Source organism: Cyrtonyx montezumae, unplaced genomic scaffold (genome assembly GCF_038088225.1).
Source record: "Cyrtonyx montezumae isolate F1298 unplaced genomic scaffold, pur_monq_1.0 scaffold_13, whole genome shotgun sequence".
Classification (NCBI taxonomy): domain Eukaryota; kingdom Metazoa; phylum Chordata; class Aves; order Galliformes; family Odontophoridae; genus Cyrtonyx; species Cyrtonyx montezumae.
The window spans coordinates 34,128,470-34,153,554 of NW_027071859.1; the positions used below are offsets into that span (position 1 = coordinate 34,128,470).

Below are 25,085 nucleotides of genomic sequence, written 5' to 3' on the forward strand. Positions count from 1 at the left end.
TGGACTGTTGGACTGGATGATCTTGTAGGTCTTTTCCAACCCTGGTGATTCTATGATTCTATGCTATAAAAACATTAGTTCTGCTGCTTAAAACAAATCAGATGTCAGTAGCCCCCTTAGACACAGAACGGGCTTTATTTATTTTAGAGGTTGGTATAGTTACATTAATGCTTCAAACCACTGCCACATACTGTACTTAACAAAACTGAGGAGAGCTGTAGGTAGCGCCATGAGTCCTTGCCCAGAAGCAGGATGAAAATCTAGCTGAAGTCAGTGCTACTTGACAACAACAAAAGAAAGATTACTTACAATAATACAGCTGGAAAATTACCTCATCAATTGCTTTCTTCTATTTCACTGCAATGCCTAAGAAGATTCCACAGACAAGACCTCTAAAATCTTAACTTTTGGTCTATTGCCCGGATATATGATTTCACAGCATTCATGAGCATCATAGCAGCTATTTATTTTTAATAAAATAATAATACAGAAAAAGTCACTGGGTCCAATATTGATTTCAGGTTACAAACCACTAAAACAAAACAAATAAAAAGCTCTGAGATACTTAAAACATAACCGAAGGCTGGCTTTAAACAGTTTGTTACTACCAAGTTTTAATAAATAGTTATCTTAAGCATGAGAGCTTAAGAATAATAAGGTTTAAGTTTACTTTAGGAAATAAAACCACAAGTGCAACATTTGGCTTAATGCACTATGTATACTTCTGGTATAATTAAAAGGCAATTACTCTGGGTAAATAATTATATTACATATTTATAACTATTGCAAGAATAGACAAGTTTTACATAACCTTCAAATTTAAAAAAAGCAAGATATACAGCAGTGAGTATTAGGAGATTATTCAACCTTACCTCCAAACAAATAAAAATCAAAATAATGCAAATAGTTTTCTGGCCCCTTCTTTCCTGCCCTACTCCTTTCTCCCTCTCATTCACTCGAAGCAGTATCTCACCCAACCTGTATGTTCTGCCCTACAGAAATGCATCACGGTAAATAACAGTTGTTACAAAGCTGTGTCTCCCCTCTAAATTAAGAGCTCACTGGCCCCAACACATTTTACTGACTCATTTTACAGTTCTGTCTCCAACACTAGATCTTACTCTAACTTAGCTGGGGCCATTAATTGCATTTACGTTCCATTAAAAAAAAAGTGAATCAGCCACTTTTTAAAATCATCTCTTTCTTATTAATAAATTACTGTACCACTCCCCTCACACGTTCCTTAGAGTCTCATTACTTCACCACACTCCCTCCAATAATCTGTTGAGCACTAAGTTAACACTTCTCGTAGTCAGATGTCCCGCTTGGCTTCTCTTACAAGTAATGTATCTGCAGCTACATTAACATTGTAAGGACTTAAGCGTAAATACAAAAGTAATTTTTGTAAACAGTTCTCACGTCAAATGCAATACCGAATGTTCACCGGAGCATCCAAACACTGCTCTCACAGCAGGAACAACCTTATAACTCAAATATATACTCATTAGCCAAGTATATTCTCCGAAATATAAGAGCTGCCAGCGCAAAGGTCAGAAGGACGATGAGAACGGTGGATCCAGTGTGGTTGGGGTTGGCCCTGGGCTGCTGCACCCGATTAAAGTCATTTGAAGCCGGAGCCCATCTCTGGCTGTGCTGCTGGGCACGGCGCTGCCGGGGACTCAGGGATGTGTTTGTGGGCACAGACGGAGCACGCTCCTGACCAGGTGCTGTGCTGCTGGGCTGAGCTTCGGACTGAAAAAGAAACATGAAAGAAGTCAGGAAAACTAGTACACAAAGCTGATAACAAAGAATCTTCAGAACCGAGACGGCCTCTTCAGGTAATTCTTAACACTGATAAAAATGTTACTGCCCTCTGCTGGTCACAGATTGGACTGCTTCTACGTCCAGTGATATAGCCACCTTCAGCACCTGATCTTTACACTTACTTTTAAGTCATGATTTCCGAAGTTTCTGAAATCATTAAGACTGGCAGAAAACTGCTCCAAGGACATCAGGGCTCGATAAATAAACCTATATTCACATCTTGGTTTTAGCTGAAACAGTTAATGTTTTTTTTTTCCACATTGTCTGGCATGATGCAATACTTAGGCCATAGGAAAAAAAAAAACAATGTTGATAACACATGGATGTTTTAGATGTTGCCGAGCACTGCTGTAAAGAGTCAATGATGTTTTTTCACTTTCTCAGCAGTTTTTCAGCTATTCACACTGTCCTGATACTGTTTAATAGTGAAAAATGAAACAGTTTTTGACTATGTATTTTAAACACATGTACTGAACGGTAAGTGCTTCTATAAATCTCATGTTTCACCTTCACTTTTCTACAGAACCTGCTCTCTTTGAATATTAGTTGACTTCAGTTACACTATTTATTTCACCACTCCTGCTCTTTATCCAGCTCATATTGTAATATGATACTACCACAGTAGACTGCTATAAGTGAGGCATACACTCTCCCAAGTTATAAAAGAAGAAATGCTACACAGCCAGTTTTTAGCCTGTCACTTCGTAATTCTCATCAATATCCCATAAGAGCCCATAGGACTAGGCAGAACAACCAGTGGGATAGAAGGGCAATGTGCCCTACCAGTCTCTGCATGGCTCTTCCGCCTCGAATAGTAAGTCCCACAGACCACGAGAGCAAAAGTACCAACATTTAGGTGACCACTGCTATATGAGGTGGTCTCTCCAGGTCCTGCATACTTTGAGAAGATTTCTATTAGTTTTAGCATGGAAAATGCCTCCATAAAATTCTGAATATCCAAGAACTAGCTGCTCACGAATAGAGCTTATTTCTTCAAAATCAAATAAATACTCATTAGACAGTGATATTCTGACCCTGTTAAATGTGAATTCACTTACTGTTTACTGTCTATGACACATAAACATTTTAAAAATACATTCTTGTTTAAACATTCATTCCACATGGGACTATTCTACTGTAAATTAAGTTAGTAAACAACAATTAAGACAGCATAAGTGACTGAGTTCCCAGGAACAGGGGTAATAAATAAAATAAAAAAAAAAAAAAACCCTCAATTTAAGTTTTCTTCCCCTCACTCCCACTCCCCCCAAGAAAATGCTACGAGTGCCTTGGTATTTTGGCCAGTTCTACTATATTAGCCAGGATTTGCATTGAGAAGAATAGAACAAAATGGTTTATTAAGATCTGAACAGTCTGGAAAAATCCTTCTTGTGGAAAAAACATGTTATTAGCATGTTTATATTTCTGCATAGCTCGAAAAATATGTTGCAAACATGCAACAGATGGTCTGACGTTCTTTGACGTGTTATAGCTTTTTTAACCAATCTGCAGCCCCATCCTCCCTAAAAAACACAGCTTAGCTGGGATTTGTCTGCAATTTATCAGTGACTTTAGATTGCATTGGCCACAGTCGTAACAGCAGCTGCCTTGGCCCACTACCAGGCGTCAGTCACTTCTGAAACTATTATGTAAGCCCTATAACTAACAGTACTAAGATGTAAATGTCATATAATTTACTTCAAATGCAAGAGTATTTTAGTCAATTTACCTAACAGGTTATAAAAGCATGAAGATATTCTTAATATTTTAAAGCTACAAATTACCACTGCAACATTTTTAGCTTTTGTCTAAGAACACAATTGAAAAAAATAAAATCTATAATAGATCAAGATGTTGGAGCAGATCCAGAGAATGGCCACAAAGATGATCAGAAGGCTGGAGCACCTCCCCTGAGAGAAGGGAAGGAGGGGGAACAACTGTTTAAATGGGTTGATAGTGATAAGACAAGGGGGAATGGTTTTAAATTAAGACAGGAGAGATTTAGGTTAGATGTTAGGAGGAAGTTTTTACACTCAGAGGGTGGTGATGCACTGGAACAGGTTGCCCAGAGAGCTTGTGGATGCCCCATCCCTGGAGGCATTCAAGGCGAGGCTGGATGTGGCTTTGAGCAACCTGCTCTAATGGGAGACATCCCTGCCTATAGCAGGGGGTCGGAACTATGTGATCTTAAAGGTTCCTTCCAACCCAAACCATTCTAGGATTCCGCAGATCATAAATAGTACCTAAGATATCACAATACTTCAATTAAATATTACCTCCCGTATTTAAGGAGATACTGGAAAAAGAATTGCAGGAAGACAATTTAAAGTCTAATAGTCTGGTTTTAAGAGAAATGAAAACAAGAGATCTCTGTTTTCAGAAGTCATCCCACATAGTGTTTGTGGAATTTTACACAGAGATGCAGGAACTCTACAATAAATATATGGACTGCGTACTTGCAATGAAGCCTCTCATCAGTTTAGTAGTGCAGATCCCACATTCAAGCTATGCACATACTTGCACTGACAAAGCTCAGACAAGGACCTTACCATCGCACTTGCAGGATCCTGAGATGCTCGAGCTGCACCATCCTGCTGGGACTCAGGTGAAGTAGCAGAGCAGCTCAGTCCTGCTGAGTTTGAAGGTTCTGCTTCTGACTTGCTGGATGAATTGACTTCTGTCTGCAAGGAATACATACGTGTGCTTCAGAGATGAGATCAAGGTTGCAAAAAGATTCAGATTTCCTTGGAATGTTCATTCCAAACTGCATTTCAACAGATTTTCATAAACCTGTTGATGTTAGTCTTGTGAAAGAAGACTACAGATGAGTAACCATCAGTTCAGACAATATCCCAGTTCTGTTATGCATTTTAGTTATATTTGTTTATGCATAAGAATAGCTATAACATTAAAGAAAAAACACATGATCAGAACAAAAAAAAAGAGAAAATTCTTCAAAAGATTATTATGCCAGAAATAATATCATCTTTATACAACTTCTTTTCCTCATGATCCTTAAGGAAGGAAGTGCTGACTGTGTTGCCACATGAGAGCTACCACCATTATTAATGTTTCACACTTCTGGAAATTTAAGATCCTAATAATCTGTAGTAGCATACAGAGAATCATTAATAAGCCTCCTGCAAAAACAGTATGTTTACAATAATCCACTGGGGATGAAAAGGGACACGTCATCACACTCCTGAACTGAAACACTTTACAGCATATAAATATCCAAATTAAAAAATTAAAAATTAAAAGGTTGGGACCAGATCATAACCCCCCCCCTCCCCTCCATGAGCTAGTCTTTCTCCCTGAGGAGTTCAACACTACATCACCTAAAACAAATATCTGGATCTCAACTTATTCCAGAGATTACAGTCCCAATTTTAAGAAATGGTACCTGACTTCAAATGGAGATGTACGTAATGGCAGTAAGAAATGCAAATGTTAGAAACCAACCAGCCATGTAAGGAACAACCTAATAAGATCACAAAATAACAATATTCTTCCACGTTACTACTTTGTGTGGGGAAATTAGATTCTCAGTTCCTCAACACATTTTCCGATTTTCCTTAAATACTATTGCCACTGAAATGATCTGAGATGATTTTAAGATTTAAAAATACCCATAATCCTGTAACGTTAATACTGCCTTTTTGCATTTGACTACTACTGTCTCCAATATTGGGATAGCACAATTTATAACTCAAATGTGGATAACAAATATATCAACACAATCAAGGGATAATTTAGGCTGGCAAGGATCTTGAGACATCTCTGGATCCAACTCTCCCCTCAAAGCAGGGTCACATCCACTCAAGTTTCAAGTATCTCCAAAGGTGGAGATGCTGCAGTTTCTCTGAGAAGCATGCTTGAGTGTTTGACAATTTGCATGGTGAATTTTCTTCTCACATTCAGCTGGTACCTCCTTTCCTCAAACTTGTGACCACTGCTTTTCTACTTCTTCACTGTGCATCCTATTTATTTATTTTATTAAAGTACTAAGTCTAAATTAGTCTGACTTCAGCCTAGTATTCAAGAAAAAAGATTACCAAATTAAAAACTTTTTTCCAGCCTAGTCTCTCTTTTTTTTGCATGTCTTACCCCTGCTCCTGGAAAATCTAGAGACCTCACAAAGATCAGTGAGTTTAAACAGACTAACGAACATGGATGGAGAACTAATTTTATTGCACAGTACAACTTACACTGGCAACACGTGAATATACCATATCGTTTTACAGAATAAATGCCTATACTTTTAGTCATATATCTTCTAAATGAAATGGAATTTGTGGCATATAACATCTAAACCACACAAGATTTGCAAGTCTGATTTTTATTCTGATAAAAAATGCAGTTCTCTACTAAGAAAACACAGAATCAAACACGTAAGCAAGAAAATTAAGGTTAAGACCTTTTCCTCTTGAATTTCATACTCCTTTCTCAACATAAACATGAGTATTTTAAGAAGTCATCATTCTGCTTAACAGTGGTAAGAAATAATTTCTTATAATCCTAGGATCATCTAGAAAAAAAGTTATGAAAACTCTTCTATAAGGATGAAGATAATGTAGATATTGCTTATATTTTTTACTAGCAGAGGCTCACCCAAATTACACCTCCAACTGGATGTTTAATGAGAAACCATATCCCAGTAGTTGATACAGAACATATTCAATTTATTAAAAACTTTTCTATTCCCTTGCTACTAATTCATCCTATTTAGCTACAAACACACAAATAGTACATCTCAGTCTGATGTGACGTGAACAATAACAAAGCCAAGCAAAACAGAGGTGTAGGAAGCTTAAAAAAAAAGCAATTTAGGAAAGGGAGTTAAAGAGCACCCACGGAAGAGAGCCAATTTACCTTGCATTAAAACAAAACAGAATGAAAGACTGTAAAGAGACCACTGAAACCTGAATCATGCTCACTTTTCCCTTTAGTGTATGAAAAATGAGTTCTCTCTCAAAAGAAATCGTACTGAGATTTCTGCAAGAAAGACTAGCAGTGCTTAAAAAACGAAACCTGCACTTTTTAAAGCTTATACACTGGAAAGACTAGTAGTGAAGCCAAACTGCTTTTCTGCATAGCTCAATTTTAAAGTTCCCTGTCCGTACTTCCTCACCCTCCTAAAAATATTTGGATGTGTTTTTATCATGAGCATTACACAGACTCAACACGTGAAGATGTGAGCTAACAAAGGAATGCACAGGTCTTGCAAAACTGGCAGCGATGCTCAGTAGGAGCCAATCTTCACTCACACATCACACAAAAAACCACAGTCTTTAGGACAGTGACAAGAAAAAATGGGTGATATACGAGGACACATTAGCACTCCAGCCCTGAGTGAGGATGTGTTCTACATCACTGCCGTATTATCAATGTTGTATTTCACTGCTGATCCCTGCATTCAACCACAGCACCCTTCCTTAGTGAAAAAATACAGAGTTTAGTGCAAAACTCAAAGAAAAAACTATATTGTACATGCAAGACATGCAATTTCCTAAGGCACGGATTTGACTAAATAAACCTTACTTCCACCAAAACACAAGCTAGAGAAGGCATTTTGGGGTAAGAGCAACTTTCATACCAGGTTCAACTTTCAGTTATCTTCAGCTGCAGAGTAGTTCAAAAGCATTTGCAACCATTTCTCAGTAAGAATGTGTTTTTTTCCTTCCATAAGCCAAAAGAAAAAAACAATCATAAAGGGAAAAACAATTTAGGTTAGCTTTGCCCAGACTTTCCTAGCTCATTTCTGATAAGTCTGGAGAATGTAATCAATTCTTAGTGAAAAGAAAAAGAACCAAAAGCACTACATGCAGTTTTTACCAGAGCAGTCATCACTGAAATTATTACTAATTAATCAGTACTTGAGATGCACAGTTCATTAACTCCACATTCCAGAGATCCATTCCCATTTTTTTCTCCTTCAGTTTGTCCAAAAAAAAAAAACAAGTTTCCATGCAATGATTTATAAAGGTTTATGAAACAATTATTTTTTTTTCTGCAATTTCCTTTTTTTTTTCCTCCAAGTTCTGTACAGCAGACAAAAAAACGTTTAAGCAGTTACTACACCTTGAAGCTAATTTGTCTGGCAAGTTCCTTAGCCTCCTTGTCTGCCTGGCTTGACCCACTTCCTGACGTTAGTGGTAGGAGGGCTGTCTTCATGGATGTGCCACACATTTCACAACAGAAGTCTTGTGACCTGGCCACAAAATGACAGAGCTCAGAATGACACATTCTCATAATGTTCTTGTATGCTTGTTTAAGCAAAATATTTGCAGAACAGTATATATAATGACACAGTTTCAAGACCAGTGGCTTTAAAAAAATCTTTCCCACCCCCCTCACCCTCTCTTGCTTTACTTTGAAAAATACTGAATATAATCTATATTGCAAATACATATTATCTTTATCACTTAGGAAAACATTAGCTTACCTATATATTGCTATTATCTGTTACTAGATTAATAATTTGTAACTATATTAAAACTAGTATAATGCCTGAAGCAAATAAGTGTAAATCATAAACAGTTAACTATTACTGCAAAAATTAAGTGGGTCTCAGGAGTTTATAGCTCAAATCCAGGAGTTTCTGCTAAAGCATTACCGTTACTCTTCCACACAGAATTTGTCTATAGGGCATACTGAAGGCAGTTCTTAAAGCTGACCAGAGACAACACAGCCCTGTTAACACACTATTTGTTAACACACAATTTTTAGGCACCATCCCTAGCGCTGTTCAAGAAGCGTTTAGATGAGGTGCTAAAGGACTTAATTTAGTAGTTGGGTAGAGATAGTGATAGGAGGATGGTTGGACTAGATCATCTTATAGGTCCTTTCCAACCTTATGAACTTATGAACTATCCAGATCAACCCAATAAACCCTACCTCTCAGCAGGGTTTAGTAGCTTTAACACTGTGCCATGCTGCTAGCTTCTGATCAGCTCAGACTACAGGCACGGTAAACTCACAACTGTCCATAAAAAAAAAATAGGCACTAGGCCTCTGGTGATAATTTAGTTCAGTCAGACTCCCTTCAGTAATTCCTATCTACAATTTATCCTCAATTAGACACAGCCCCAGCCCAAATCCCCCACAGCACGTGTGTCTCAGGAACAGTGAGCAGAGAGGAAAGACCATCTCCACTCCACATGCTGATAATGTCATTCCTAGTGGCCCAGGAGGCTGTTGGTCTTTGATGCAAAAGTGCATCACTGTCTCGTGGCTAACTTGGAGCCACCAAGATTCCCATTTCCTTTCCTGCCAAGTCGCATTCCAGCTAGTTGGCCCTCAGCTGATACTGGCATTATCCCTCCCCCAAGAGCAGGATTTTGCATTTCTGTTTTTTGCTGAACATTCTGAGATTTCTCTCAGCCCATTTCAGCAGCCTGTCCAGGTCCCTCTGGATGGCAGCACATCCCTTTGTTATTTCACAGGCTCCTCCCTGTTTTTAATAACCTGCAAATTTGCCAAGGGCACATTGACCCACCATACAGGTCATTAGTGATATTGAATATCTCTGGTCCCACCATCAACCCCTGAGGTACACCAGTAGAGAGTGACTGGCCTCAATACCCCTGATCAGTCATTGGAGCCAGGCTGCTCAGCCAGATGTCATTCCACTCACTATGCACTTACCTACAACATGCTTAACATCCTCATGGAGAAAAATTGTGAAAAAGAAGACAGTACTAACACAGCTCTGCTAAAGTAGAGATAAACCACATCCACTGCTCTTCCCCTGCCCACCAAGCTAACAATTTCATTAAAAAATAAAATTAAGTTAATTTCCTAAAATTATTCAGAAGCCATTACTTCAAATTTTCTTGTTACAGTTTTATTATTATGTTCCTGAGGAAAAAGAGGCCTTGTTTCTTTTCTGTCACTCACACTTACTGCATAAGAAAGTCAATGTGAAGGTATATGATTACCATTGTATCATAACATTACTCACATCTCTGTACCAAACAAATTACAGATGAACTTCTAACTTGACCTCACAATGTTGGCAGGAACACAGCTCTCGAAGTGATTTGTTCATAAGTTCTCAGCTTGCACAGCATTCAAGAAAATAAAAAAGATATAAAACACAGAACATCCCTGTTTGGGGTTTTGTTTGTTTTGTTATTATATGTAAAATAACTGTGAGAGAAGAGTCTTGACTTTTACTATTTACTGCTCAATGCCCTACTCAAAAAACACAGTACATGTGTATTTATGCACGGTAACAAAATTAGTACTTACTTCTTTGCAAGAGCTCTTCTTTCATCTGGTGTATAATCCAGAGATCCTATTGCTCCTTCACCTTTGGTCGGCATAAATCCAATAATTGCTAGTAAAGCTGTTCTTACTAAAGTAGGAAAAGAGATATAAATGAGGTTACAGAAATAACAAGCATCACAAAATAAATACAGGATGTGTACGTATTCTTAATTCAAAGACTATTTTGTGCACTTAGACAGAAATACAGTAAGACTTTACAATACTCGAATTTCTAAGATCGTATCAACATGATTTAAAACATGCAACTGATACCCAAAGAGATAACTGACATCCTTTACTCAGCAAGATGGAAGTTATACATACACAAACATCACCTTGGACAAAATCATGTGCCAACTCAAACACTTAAGAGAATAAAACTTCTTTAATTGAATGTTTTCTATGCTTTTACATTCTCAGCTTAGATCACATCTTTCCTCTGAAGCGCTCAGAGATAGAGTATCAAAATAGAAGCTGACCTCTCAGTTCTTCTCTCAATCAACACTCTGGCTGATTTTAGTGATCAGACCAAGAGAAAAAAAAGTGAAATAATGGAATCTAAAATATTTACATAAGAATAATTTTTATATGCTAAGAATGTTTTAACAAGTCCAAGAATTTTTATTTGGATGCGCAAGCATTAACTGCTTATCATCACTTCTCAGTTCCCTGGTCTTTCCAGCTTCTGTTTATTGAACATCATTTCCAAGTCTTCCTGTATCCCTCTTTCACAACTTTACATATCTCTTCTATTCTTCTGCTCCCTCAAAAATCTGTCTCCCTTTCCACTATGAGCTCTATCCATTGTCTCACACATACTGCTTCTGAAAAAAAATCAGTTAAGAACATGGGCACGTTTGCATAGGGTGAAGAACAAGCAACAGAAATTGCATTCCATATTCTCACTCAAAGCTAGGAAGGTAATCTTTCTGTTCAGCTTAGTATTTGCAGTGTCAATGCAAAGTCCATTTATTCTCCCAATACCATAATAAATAAAAACACCCAGACAGTAGCAGCACTGCCTTATAATTCAGTCAGGCTTTGCCAAACAAATCAATGCAAATAAATAAATTAATGCATGAAAAACCACAAAAGTGTTTTTTTCTGCTCACTCCATAGTGAAGACCAGCAGTAGTACAGCAACTGCAGAGTTCCCCTTCAGGGAACCACATGAGAGGAGTCCCAACACAGTAAGAATGAGCCTAAGCATCAAGAAAAATACTAGTGAAGTAGTGCTTCATGAGATTTTTTCAGTTTAAACGTGGTTTGCCAATAATTTATTACTTACTACTCCATGAAGGCTGCCATGTTTCAGGATGATGCCCTGAGATGCTTAAGCAGATTTTCTTCCCCACTTCAAACCTGCCATTAGCCTTTAAAGAAAGGAGGACATAATAAAGCATAATGTTAACTTGTTTCCTTTGTACAAATCAGCAAAATTATCATACATTGATATGCAAACAATACTTGATAATTGCATTACTTCCAACCTCACAAATATGGCATTCAGCTTTCCGAACAAAGAAGTCTACCATCTACCCTCATACATATACAAAAAGACCCTTATGTGCTCCCTTGTATGTCCCAGTGTGCCATGATGACTTGCCTGTTGTTCCTGAAATCCACCCATGTGTGGAGAATCTGAAGATCTACAGCCCACTGAAACTACACAGAAATATAGGCCTCCACCCACACCATAGGTCTGCTTTACACATGCCAGCAGAGACAGAGAGCCCACATGGGTTAGTGGGCACAGAATCACAGAATGGTTTGGGTAGGAAGGGAACATCACGCAGGTCCAAACCCCTGCTATAGGCAGGAACACCTCCTACTAGGCCAGGCTGCTCAAAGCCCCATCCAGCCTGGCCTTCTGCACAGTGGGGATGGTCTGACAATTGGACTAGATGATATTAGTGGTCATTTCCAACCTTACTTATTCTCCTATTCCTATGACCCCAGAGACAACAGAAAGATTACACATCCATATCGGCAATCAGTATTAGTCTTAGGGAAGACCCGTTTACAGATGCAAAGCTACATTTAACTACAGAACACCCAAGTCACTTTGAAAGATTTGTTTTTAAACTGGCAGCATTAATTGTACTGTGCCCCCCGTCTTATAAAAAACAGTGTTACCTTAGGTGCCAGGAATCTTTCTCTCAGGTACCCAAGGTAAAACTGAACGTGTGAAAAATGAAAAACTAGTACACATTCTTACCGTCAGCAAAATAATGCTTGGTGGTTTCATGGGATACTCAGGTGGAAGTACAATTCGCCCATGATAAATTCCTCCGTCAAAATCTGAATCTGGAGGACCTCTAACAGTAAAGTGCCATTCAAAAAGATTATCCTAAAATGTCCGCAGCAAGGGAAAAACAAAAAAAAAGGGTCAAAGAAGTAGACATCTAATCATTATTTCTTTAGCCCTCGTTTCAAGGAAACAACAAATGGCAAGTTTTAAAAGAAGAAAAAAATCAAATAGAGATTAAGGTAACCAACAGAAGACTAAGATTTCACTGAAAAGGATGAATGAAGTAGCTTCCTGGTAATTTCCTTACCAAATGACTTTGCTGGAAAATTCAAACATATCATCATTCAAAGTCTTCAAATCAGCTGTGCCTATTATTACAATAGTTTTATTCCCTGGCAGATGAAATACTTGGAGTCAAAGATGGAAAAACTGAGCCTTTGCCCCACTGAATAATATGAGTTGTCAGGACAAAAATCAAGATAGCTTCTACTGTTAACAGTACAGTCCAGTGAAGCTTGCTTTTGGTGAATGAGATCTCCAAACTAATGCTAAGCATAGGTATCACACGCCTGTGACTGCTCATCTAGCTACAACTTCTTCCAAGGAAGGGAACCGTCAACACTTCCAGCATTTCTTTTCATGTATCACTGCTCGCTTCCCAATGAGTCAAACTGCAAAATAAAGTTTTTATTTAAATCACAAGTTATAGCATGAACTAAGCCTTATATTTTACCTCAGAAAGAAGAAAACAGGGTACAGACTAAGAATAGTCAGTAATAACAAGGAAACATGCTACTAACTCCAAGCATGTTTAATATGCTACACATTTCTGTAAGCAGCTAAATAAATTCCCCAAACTGAGCATAATATTAACTTCTATTTTTGCGATTATTCCAGCAAAATCAGAACAAGTTTCTTTTTATGCTTCTAAGCACCAGAATGTCACTGTCCTTTCAACCCCAAACCCTCATGAGATGCCACGTTCTGGATCTGGGATGAAATTAGCAGTGGTAATGCTGTTTGATTACTGTAAAAAAGCTTAATTAAATTCAATACATTTAAATAGTCTCAGGGAGGAAAAGGGGAAATAAACATACTGGACCCACGTGATAGAATTACTTCCATGGAATGTGAAAACACTGTTGTTATATACTTCCACTAAAAATCTCAGTCTACAATATTATTACATATGGAATTCTGCTCTTGATTTCTAAAACAAGAACAAAAATCTGAAGAACTGAATTTATTTTAAAATGGTTGGCTATTTAAATATGCGTGTTTAAATGTATACAGAGGACTTGTAGCAAATATTACAGAGCCTCATTACACACTCCTGCAAGCATATGGGGAAACAAACCTCCAAAGGCTGTGCATGATAATGATCTGTAGGATCCTTCAGTTCTGCTGCCTCTTTCATCAGACGTTTGACAGCTGAAAGAAAGCAGGAAACATGAAAATAAAGAAAAAGTTAACACATACTGCACATAAAAACACACAAACACTCCAGAAAGAGCTCCTCTCAGCTAACACTGATACTCTCAACGCATCACAGCTTCTTCACTGAATAACCCAAGATACAAAATAAATTACTCACGCTGAATAAATCTAAATGACTCATTCAAGCATGGAGTTATGAAAAATGCTGCATGGTCACAAAGTTTCTCAAAAGAAACCCTTAGAAGCAGGACTAAAGCAGTACTGTATTATTAACTTCACCAAAGACTAAGAGGAAAAACAAGCAACATTAACCAAGCTTCAGTTTTTAAATGCAAGATGTACAAGACAACCAATCCTACTATTTTACCATAGGAGGTATACAGTCATCTTTAAACAACTGCTGGAAATCCTTAACGTGACACCTCTCATGATTACTGCATGACTGGTTCCTTAATCAAACCAAAGGAAATCACAGTAAGACTTGAGAGAAGCCATCACACCAGCTGCACGAGGAGATTTGTGTTCATATTAGACTAAAGAACAAATCCACCCAGACAAAAAGTCGGCCCAGTTCTTTGTGATCTAAACTTACTATTGGACATGGATACAAAAGTATTCTTCTATCCTAAATTCAGCATAGTCTTCAGTTACCCTCTTCAGCCTTCTGTTTCAGAACAACCAGCACCATCTGTATTTGCTGCATCACCTGCTTCCTCTTCAGTAATTTGTTTTCAGCCCAAGTTCCCTTTTACCACAGCTTTTGACAGCACTGTGAGGAAAGCACAATTCCAGGATCTACACAAGCCAACTCCATAACTTTACTCCCTTGTACAAAGCTATTAGAGAAGCTACACTAACCTTCCCACTATTTTAATTTCAATTTGCATTCAGTTATTTTCTTTATACCTCCTGCTAACTATAAACAGGACAAAATTGAAGAATTTCATTTAATTGTTGTCACCGTTCCAGGTGACAGCCCATAAAGCAAACATACTCCACGGGAACTTGCTGCTGCATCAAGAAGCGTTGGCAAAGCCCCACAGAGCCCCTGAGATCACCCACTCCACAGTGCTCAGGATCCACCACAAACCACTTGGCTCTTTCCCTGCAGTTTACCATCTCATTAGTGAGGAGCAATAAAAAAAAAATCAGCCTGGACCAGAAAGGGCTTGAAACTCAGAGCTGCTTCATAGCCATTAAGTCTGGGCTCCGTGTAAAGTAAAGTTCATAAGTTCATAAGTTCATAAGTTCATAAGGTTGGAAAGGACCTATAAGATCATCTAGTCCAACCATCCTCCTATCACTATCTCTACCCAACTACTAAATTAAGTCCTTTAGCACCTCATCTGAACGCTTCTTGAACAGCGCTAGGGATGGTGCCTCAACCACCTCCCTAGGCAGGCCATTCCAGTGCCTGACCACTCTTTCAGAAAAGAAATGCTTCCTCAGGTCTAATCTAAATCTTCCCCGGCGCAACTTGTGGCCATTCCCTCTCGTCCTGTCATTACTTATCAGGGAGAAGAGACAATAAAAACATAGAAGACATCAGGACAAGTCAATATGGGAGCTAATCTTATCAAGCAAAACCATGAAACATCTGAAAAATGTATGTAACGAAGCCTAGCAAGGCTGGCTTTGTTTGAACAAACACAGTTGGTCTCCACCCAGCCTAAAAAGAGGGCAGGGGACCTCTGGGCACACACAGCAGCATTGTAGATCTGTCCCACCAGGAGCAGCCTGTGCCTGCAGCACAGGAACACAAGGATTTGTGCCAGCACATAACCAAGCCAGCTGCCAGGCATGGAGAACACACAGCTAGGCTCCTGTTTAGCAAAACTCCTTATGTTAAAGTTCAAGATACATATTTTTCTGTTTTTTGAATTAAGTCAGACTATAGACATTTTAATAAGCCTGCAAAACAAATACTGAAGGAATAGAAAATCCTATTCCACTCTTGGCACGTGACACATACCAAAATACACTGCTGAACTTTTCTGTATCATAAAGTACTTATAAGTTTTCAATATTAAACAATGTAGCATGTCTTCAGAAAAAGCAGAGCATGTACTTCCTTCTATGTGACAGGTACAGCTGACAGGTAGTCGAAATCAGGCTGGACTGACAAAGGTTCATCCTGACAGAGTAGGATTTAGTGTTTTCCAGAAGCACTGACTTCATTAAGTACAGCTGCAGAACACAAACACAGTCCCTCCTTTGGCTACAGGAAACCATAATGGAAAAAAATTAAAGTAACTTCTAAAGTTTGCTAGCAACAAGTACATGACACTCATCCAAACTCTGTTAAAAAGAATCTTGGTGCAAAATATGGTATTTCAACCCACTCAAAGAAAAAAAAATCAGTGAGTCATCTGAGCGAGTGCTTGGCAATGGCAATTCTGAAAAATGAGAACAATTTGGATTTATTCAAAGAAAGAATTGCTAACTGTTACTAAGTCAACGAGTATCACTAACTTTTGTGGGGAGGAATATCACAGTTAACTATCAAAATCTGTGTGATGTACACATGTGCAAGCAGTAGGTTTATTTCTATCCAAAAAGTATTTTAGTTAAGCCCTACTTCTCACTGTGTTTAACCCATCCTGCAGTTTCTCTTGGACCGTGCCTGAAGTCCTGTTCAAGTCCTCCTGCTACTGTGCCCATTTAGAACACTGCACCTGGGAGCTCAGGAAAACGCACTAGACAAAGAAACGTAAATGATAGCTTCGTAAATGTAAATACTGTGATGGGACTTGAACATCTGTGGTATTTGTCTAAGTAAAATATTAACACGTTTCTATAAATAAGGTCTGCCATGAAAATACAGATAGCCTTAAAATAAAACTGCATTTAGCCTGACAGAGCCTTGTTTTGATATGAGTTGTCTTCCTCACAGTGCAGTGACGGAGCAGTGGCACAGCTGCACAGAGAGGTGGTGGAGTCTCCTTCTCTGGAGACGTTCCAGACCCGCCTGGACGCCTACCTGTGCAACCTGGGCTAGGGAGCTGCTTTGGCAGGGGGCTGGACTCTGTGATCTCTAGAGGTCCCTTCTAACCAATTCTGAGATTCTGTATTTAACAAGGAGGGATTTTAGCTCATCTTTGCATCACCAATGAACACTATGCAGTGCACTCCAATGAGTTGACTGAGACTGGAGTGTCATATTAATGCAAATAACCCATATGAGAGCAAAGATATTCATTGCAGCATAAGGAGGGAGACACTTCTGCTCACTGGAAGCCCAGACTAATTCAATTCCAATTGCCTCTAACACTCAGAAAATAAAAGCCTCATACATCCCTGAAAGCTTCCTAAGGACTTCCCCTAACATCCACACAGAGCAGCAGCGTTCAGGCAGAACTCCAGAGCAATGGCATCAAGAGGCAGGCTCACCTCGTAGTGTAAAACCCACATCAGCAGTCCAACCCCGGATCAGCAAGGCTCACCCACTGCTAAGTCCTCAAGCAAAGGGAAATCATCTTGTGCACATGAAGGTGACCACAGTATCACCATCAGAACAAATCTCTGTTTAAGTCACCAGGCTTGTGTGCGACAGCACTTCCCTCAAATGCAAACACTTCACTGCACCCATTTTCAGTTCTCCTGTCTGGGGAAGACAAAAAAAGCACATTTACAAACAGAAGAACTGGCATAAAGCTGGAGATCCCCTCATCTTTTAAGCTGATCTATCTGATCTGGAGGAGAAGCCCCCTGCCCTGCAGCAGGGGGTTGGAACTACATGATCTTAAGGTCCCATCCAACACAAACCATCCAATGATGCCACAATTCTATGATTTAAAGCAAAGCCTATCTCAGGAAACAGAGTTATGAAATACTGTCACTACAGCTCCTTTACATGGAGAATTGTACTTTTTCAAGTCATGTTGCTCTAATAAACCAGCCTCTAGAGAGTACTACACACAGGGAGCCTAACACACCAAGTGTGTGTGAACTGCACAGCATCACCACGTAACTGTGGGTCGCTCCACTGTGATTTTCCTGGACAGCTTTAAAACCTGACAATTACATGCAACCATAGGAAATAAGACAATAAAAAGGGTGGAGAAGGGTCAAAAAAGTAACATGAACTGAAGGTTATAACCCTTCTGTAGAAGACTTATCTATTCTAGAAATAAGGTATCTAGCAGTAACAACTCTGGAGATAAGACTATTACCAGACTTACAGGTGAGCTGCACTCAGCTAATGCTTTTGTGTTCCACTTCTGCATTCTTTGCGCCTACTCCTTTCTAAGCCCACTTTTCTCATCCCTTCTGAGTTTACACAGGTCCTCAACTAGTTTTTTTTTTTTTTTAATTCCTTCATATTTCTGTACATCATTTCACAAAAATTTGACCATATTTGACAGTTGCTTTGACTTCTGCTACGGTAACAAATGAAACTCCATTTGCCAAGGAGCCAGACAGCTACTTTCCCTCTCTCAACTCCCACATGACTCCTGCACTTTATGCAGAGTTCTGAAAGGAAAAAAAAAAAGCTTTTTTGAGTCTACTGTCTTTCTTCTCACACTCAGAAGCAACAGGTCTTCACTCTGTTTCCCTCAGAACAGGGAGCTACATTTCAAAATAACTTTTTCTGTCAACTTAACACAAAGTAGGATAAAGCTTAACAAGTATAAGGTGCTTGTTGAATATACTAAGACCAAACAATGTCTTCAGCCTTACTCAACTTTTAACATCCATTCAACCTATTTCCTTCTATTTCTACTGAGTGTTTTTATAGTAACAAAGAACCAGTGCATGCTTGGTGGCATGAAACACTTCCTTATTTGTATAGAAGTGCAGAGTGAAAAGTATAGTTTGTAGGAAAGCATTTCTTTACCCTGCGTGAATGCATTAAAGATGACAGCTAAGAGGATCAGCACCTAGGCACATTATGTTCCCCAGGCATCAGGATCCAGAGGCACCAACAATAATACCATGCAAATACAGGACACGTGCTCCATGCCTCACTGCGTTTGCCATCTTCAGCCCCTCAGACCCACACCAGCACATTTCTAGGCAAGGAGCTCTGCTAAAAGGAAACAAAAAACTCACCCCAAATTAAAATAAACACAAAAGCCACCACTGCTATTTGCAGGTTTGATGTTAGTCACTAAGCAGCTGTTCACAGTTTTGTGCACGTGGCTGTGCTAATACCTGCTCCTAGGACTGCTAATGTCCCATGTGAAATGGGAGGCCAATGAATCTCATCACTGCAAGAGAGTGGCTACAAGGTTAGATGCCTGACCTTGCAGCAGACTGAGGGTCACAGTATTTGGGGGAAAAAAAAGCAAAAATAAAGATTAAAAAATGGTAAAGTGCTTGTTCCAAGTAGCTGTCAAATTTCAGAAATAGGGTGTTCTCAAAGCACGAAGAGGATGAAGTCTGTGCTGTGATTCAGAGAGCTGAGCTTTACTACTAACAGGAGCCGTTGATCAGCCATGTGGTAGCAGGCTGATATATACTGACTAATTAGTTTTGAAATTTCAAGACAGAAAGCAGCTTGTCCTTTTAGAAGTGCCAAGAACAGAAATAAAAATACAAAGCAAAAACTCAAAAGGCTTTGCCTTATTGAGGCAATACAAAGAAGCTTGAAGCATAGAGTGGGAAAGGTGTTTTCTTTTTCATAGATAAATGATCCCTTGGGGAAGAATTAAGAAAAAAAAAAATCACATTCATTGATGATGTGAGGGGACAGCTTCAGGTGGCTGCTCCACACCCCCTCACCTCTACAGCAGGCAGGTGGCAAAGGCCAGCAGCAGCTTTGCATGCCAGCCAAGCCCAGACCCACAGTTTCTCCAATGCACTACTTGAGGTAACCAGGAGTTGCTGAAGCACCTGTGGCACTGCCCTGCACAGCACCAGGACAAACGTGTACAGCAGTAGTACTCTTAGTGTGGGTTACCTGAAAGGAGAAAATAAGGGGCACCAGAAAGTCCAGCTGATCCTCATCATGAGTCCAGCATAATGCACCTACTCACAGAAATAGTGCTCATGTAGCATCATCGAAGAACTCCAGCTTACATCACAGCTTCACAGCAGAGTTCAGGTCAAGATCAACAAAGAACAGGTTTCTTTTAACCACATTTTCTTATTCAAGATGTGTTCTTCTCTAATTACAAACAATTTTTTTTTAAAAAAAAAGAGAAGAAAAGAAAAACTACTACTACTTCTGAATAAACTTTTCCTAATCTTTGTAAGTAACATCTGCTCTCTTTAATAAAAACTACTGAGCAGACAGAAGTCAGCTTTGGCAGGGGGGCTGGATTCAATCTCTAGAGGTCCCCTCCAACCCCTACAATTCTGTGATCTGGAATCAGGATTTGCTCAAGTGCAGAAGCAGATTTCAACAGGCAAAGCCTCTCATGCTGGTACAGAATCTGAGAATCACAGAATCACCAAGGCTGGAAGAGGCCTCGCAGATTATCCAGTCCAACCTTCCACTGTTTCCCACTTAAGCACGTTCCTAAGTACGCATCTAAATGTAGGGCCTTCCTACCCCCAGGCAGATTAGCACTTCCTGCCAGCTTGGTGTCACCTACAACCTGACTGACTGTGTTCTCGATGCCCTCACCCAGGTCACCTCAGTGATACTGAAAAAGGACAGGCCCCAGTACGAACCCCATGTCTGGGGAAACATGGTGGATTTCTTTTCAAGTATTTCAGTACACCTACATTAATTAAAGCCACCTTAAGAAATGAAGAATGCTCTAATCTGTTCTTCAGCCTTCAGCTGAATGGCAATTGCAAATTAAAAAAAAGGAAGAAAAAAGCACTGTTTACTGCACATTTAGACATAACAAAACAAAGTCTGTAAAACATATAGGAATATTAAATAAACAAATACATCCATCTACCTGCTCAGCAGAAAGAAGTGGAAGACTAAGTAAAATGGTGGTGTGTAACAACTATCAACTAATGTTAACGGGTAACAATGCTCAAAGAAACAGTATTCACTTGAAATTTCTTTTTGGTATTTCATATCTTCTGCTCATATTTTTACAGGAAGATTTGACTGTATTACTGGCTCCTGAAACAAGTGATTTAAAACAAATCTTTAACAGACTTTCACCAGCCATATGCCAAAGAGCATGTTTGATCTGGGGAAGCAATATCGACACACTGCTTAAGTCATTTACTTTTCCTGAAAGAGGTTTGTTTTGCAATAGAACAGCACAGGTGATGAAAACCAAGTAAAGAGAATTTTCACTTGAAAACAAGTGGAGCTGGTAACAACAGAGAGGAAAAAGGCTTCTAAATGAAACCGCAAACATTTTGCCGAAGGTGTATTGTCACTACTATTTCCAGTGACGTGGCAAACCTGAACTAGTGAGCACATTTGTCTGCCCTTGAAGTACACATGTGCAACATACCAGAGAGCTTAAAAAAAAAAACAAACAACAACACAAACCTGCCTTCCTGGTATTTTAAAATATAATGAACATATCACTTGCTTTGTGCTCCTAATCACTCAGTTATGCACATCGGGTGTGAGGAACAAGGAGTGAAAAGAAAATATAACTTAGCAATAAACACGAGGCTTTTTTTTTTTTTTTGCGAACACACCTTTCATTTGCATTTGTGAAGCACAGGTCATCTCGATGTTAAGTTTCTCCCCACCTCCCATGCTGAATAAGGCTGTACTCATCGCAGTGACACGAAGCTGATAACACCTGCTGCCCAAAGGCGGATTGGGGCAACAAGGGCAGAGCAGTGACCCACCCAGAAAGGCACCCAGCTCTCGCAGCCCTTGGAGCTCTGCTTGGGAAGCCACTGAGGCACGCAGCTGGGGACAAGCCGGTGCCCCACGAGGGCCCTACAGGAGGGAGCTCCACTCAAGGGGAGCTGCAGTACCTCCAGCACCGCGGGCCGACCAGCCCTGCACAGCCGGCATCAGCCCGCCCGGCCTACAACCACCCACGGCGGCCTCATCACCGGCCCGGCCCCGCTCGCCTCCCGCACCGCGCTCCCACCGGGCGGAGCCCCGCACGGGCCCTCGCCCCTAGCCCTGGCGCTGAGGCCAGGCCGCAGCTCCGCCCTTTGCTAGGCCCCGCTCCCGCACACCGAGCCGCGGCCTGCTGCGGCCTACCCGGGCTCTTGAGGTTGTAGCGGGCCTCCATGGCAGCCGGCGCACGCTCCCTCCGCGGCGTCTCCGACAGCGGTGGATCGAGGGCTAACGAGGAGGAAGAAGAGCGGGCTTGACCCGCCTCGCCTCGGGAAACTCCAGTGACGTGGCGGAGGGAGGCACCGCCCCCGGGCCGCCCCGCCTGCAGGGCCGGGCTGCGCGTGGCAGCGGCCCGTTGGAGTGATTCCTTCGGGAAAGAAGACTTGGCAGCCCGTGCTACTCCTGGGCTGGGAAGAACGAGCTCGCTTCAGTCCTGGCAGGTGGAATGCAGGGCCAGAGCGTATGCACCATTCGCAGTGTTAACGCGGATAGCAGTGATGCCGTGTTGAAGCCACTAGGCCTGAGGCTGGACTGCTCTCAGGTCTCTCTTTGCTGCATTCCTTCTTCTTTCCTACAGAATGCTCCAGAGCAGCAACCCTGCGCACGCCTGGAGAGGGGAGAGGTGTGGAAATGGGTTGTGCCAAGGCAGGGTGTCCCCATTATGCCTCTCCTCAAACTGCCAGTCGTGGGGCAAGGAACCTGGGGACCTCACAACAAGAGCATGGTGCTTTGAAAACCATTGGCTTTCCACACCCCCACTGCCACACAGACAGCTCATCCAAAAGAGTTAATGGTGCTGTAGGATGCAGTAGCATCATGCTTGTTTTCTTTTCAGGAACACAAGACTGAGTTAGGGCCACGTACCAATGACCCTCAGTTCATGCAAGAATTGCCAGCAGAAGCTTGACTTGATGAGCAGATCCCCTTTTCCATTTCACAATGCGAGAGGAATTTTTGGTTGCGTTTATGATTTTGGTTTCTCTGCTGCCTGGTGACATTGACTTGGGATAGTGCCTTCATCAACTTATAACTAAGGAAATGGATACCAATGTTCTCAGAAGTTTCAATCTTCCTTTAATTCACTGGAAGCTGTAAGAAACATGAGCTTTTAGGTGCTTGTCTTCAACAATATAAACCTGACACTTTTGTTTGTGGCTCTTTAATTCCCTGGATTTTGCCTCAGTTACTTTTATATAGAGATGGCAAGCTGCTTGCACTGGGTGCCACGTTTACAAAACATCACAGTCATTCTTAGCAGCTGTGACCCAGCTTTCCTCACTTGCCCGAGCCACCTAGCCATGCAATGGGAAAAGGGCTCTGGGATCTGACTAAATCTTGCCCTGCCCCAAAGCAGCAGTATTTTGCAGTCAGAACTGAAGAATTCTATGTAAAAAGCGATCTGGGATCTACTTCGATAGAAGGTATCTGAAACAACAGTGTGATCATTTCAATACTGGCATGAATTGAGAAGAGTGATATTTATTATGAACTAGAGCAGTATGGAGTTCAGCATTCTCTTCAGGGCTCTGGTTTTGAACCTGGCAGCGTTTCCAGTATAGTTTTATACATCTTAAGGAGGAAGCACCTGTAACTAACGTGAAACTGGGGTTTTTAGCTAAAAATACAACAAACCATTAACTACATAGCTACTAAACACTACTGAAAATAAGTCGAATAAATGTGCATGTTAAGAAACAGAAATTCACTGAAGGGATGTAATTGTTTTCTCCATTTAATTAAGCTACTTCATGGCCTGTTTTGGTGCTGGATAACCACGTGAAATTGCGCAGAGCTAGCAGGAAGAGGCTGCTTTTATTTTCAGACTCATTGCCCAACTGACAGTCGAGGCTACAGACGACGAATGCTGCCAGGTGCCTCAGTTGTGATACCACTGATGCCTGTGAGGCAGTGTTGTAATGTGTACACAGACCGAAATCTGGGGCTTACTTTCCCAGTGCTGCTTGTCACTGGCTGTGTGTGACAGACTAAGCAAGCATTGCACAGCTTGGGCATAGTCAGTGCTGCCAAAATAGAGAGTCAGCTTCCCTCCCCTTCCTTCACATGACTACAGATGCCCTATTTGTGTTTTCACTCTCCCTTTTGTTTAGACTTCTGCACAGAGGGATCACTTTGTTCTAGAACTTCTTTTTTTTTTTTTTAATGCCAAATATACTAGTGAAACTGCAGTCAAATCCCAGACATTAGCAGCACTTCATGCTGGTTGTGTATCCTGTCATATGACCTACCCTGGTGAAAAATGAAGCATGCTCAGCTGAAGCACATAGAAACTGAAGTTTTGCCAGAACACAGCGACGACACAGATTTCCTTATTTAATAATGCTCTAAATGCAGTATTAAATCCTGCAGATTTTGTACAACCTCAGCAAACCAGTTGCAAAACAGCAGTAAGAATCACTTTCAAAATAATAAAAACTGTTTGGCTTTAGTAAATGCTTTACAGTGAAGCGTGCCTTCAGTTCAACAACAACAAAATCTAAAATATATATATAATTTCTGGTTTCTGAGAAGGCAATTTGCTCATGTTTCTAAGTACTTTCCTGCAGTCATGGTCTACCAATTCTTTTTTTTTCTTTTCTTTTCGATGAAAACAGCAATTCTGATATAGGCACCACGCTTCACAGCAAAGGAGCTAATAGATGTTTCTATTGCAAAAAAAATACTGCAAAACTAATGACAGTCCTAAGATCTGATAACATGCATAATCCTTCAATTGCAGCCATGCCTACCGTGAAAGAGTGAGTAGACATGTGGGCAGAATTCCTCTGGACAATTGCAGATCGTGGATAAATATTTCTGCAGTTCCTGGAGGTTCATTGTATAGCTAGTGGAGAGAACCAGGAACTTCCATAGCACAGTTCATCTGACCTGAAACAGACGTCAGATGTAGACTGCCCTGCCTGTTTTCTTTTTATTAAGCTCGTTATTTCCAACACAGGTTAAAAACAAAAGACTAATTCAACTTCTGCCTCTAGATTTGATGCGTTGCAGTATATTCTCGTAGATCTTAGGGAATTAAGTTAGATAATGTGACAGTTCAGAGTGTTTTTTGTATAGTATCACAGAATATCCTGAGACTCTCAAGGATCATCGAATCCAACTCCCAGCTCCACACAGGACCACCCAAAATTCAAACCCTATGTCTGAGATCGCTGTCCAAACGCTCCCTGATCTCTGGCAGCTGGGAGCAGGACCATCCTGTGGTGCAGACCCCCTGTCCCTGACCCCCAGCTGCCCCTCCCCTGACACAGCTCCATGCGTTCCCTCTAGCCCTGTCACTGTCACACACAGCAGAGCTCAGCACTGTCCCTCTGCTCCATGTGTGGAGCAGCAGCCGCCATG

At 40.6% G+C, this 25,085-nt stretch overlaps 1 protein-coding gene across 2 annotated transcripts; it reads right to left on the minus strand.

The window, feature by feature from the left end:
• Positions 1–457: 457 nt before the first annotated feature.
• Positions 458–21,987, minus strand: UBE2J1 (ubiquitin conjugating enzyme E2 J1). Of its 2 annotated transcripts, none has more exons than XM_065731024.1 (8): positions 21,870–21,987; positions 13,704–13,777; positions 12,314–12,445; positions 11,384–11,468; positions 10,078–10,183; positions 7,906–8,035; positions 4,374–4,505; positions 458–1,752 (listed from the first exon to the last, which is right to left on the minus strand). In XM_065731024.1, exons 1-8 carry the CDS (start codon positions 21,898–21,900, stop codon positions 1,483–1,485), a joined length of 960 nt encoding a protein of 319 aa, XP_065587096.1. In that variant the 5' UTR covers positions 21,901–21,987; the 3' UTR covers positions 458–1,482. The 2 variants fall into 2 exon arrangements, with proteins under 2 accessions (XP_065587096.1, XP_065587097.1); XM_065731025.1 differs by lacking the exon at positions 21,870–21,987 and adding an exon at positions 16,764–17,040.
• Positions 21,988–25,085: the final 3,098 nt, after the last annotated feature.

What these genes read in the sequence shown, in the direction of transcription:
- UBE2J1 (XM_065731024.1), bottom strand. Translation starts at nt 21,900, where the DNA reads ATGGAGGCCCGCTACAACCTCAAGAGCCCGG. An exon ending in CAAGCATTATTTTGCTGACG is followed by an intron (nt 11,469 to 12,313) that starts GTAAGAATGTGT and finishes CTTTCTTTAAAG; the next exon opens with GCTAATGGCAGGTTTGAAGT. An exon ending in AGGATCCTGCAAGTGCGATG is followed by an intron (nt 1,753 to 4,373) that starts GTAAGGTCCTTG and finishes TTTCTTTTTCAG; the next exon opens with TCCGAAGCTCAGCCCAGCAG.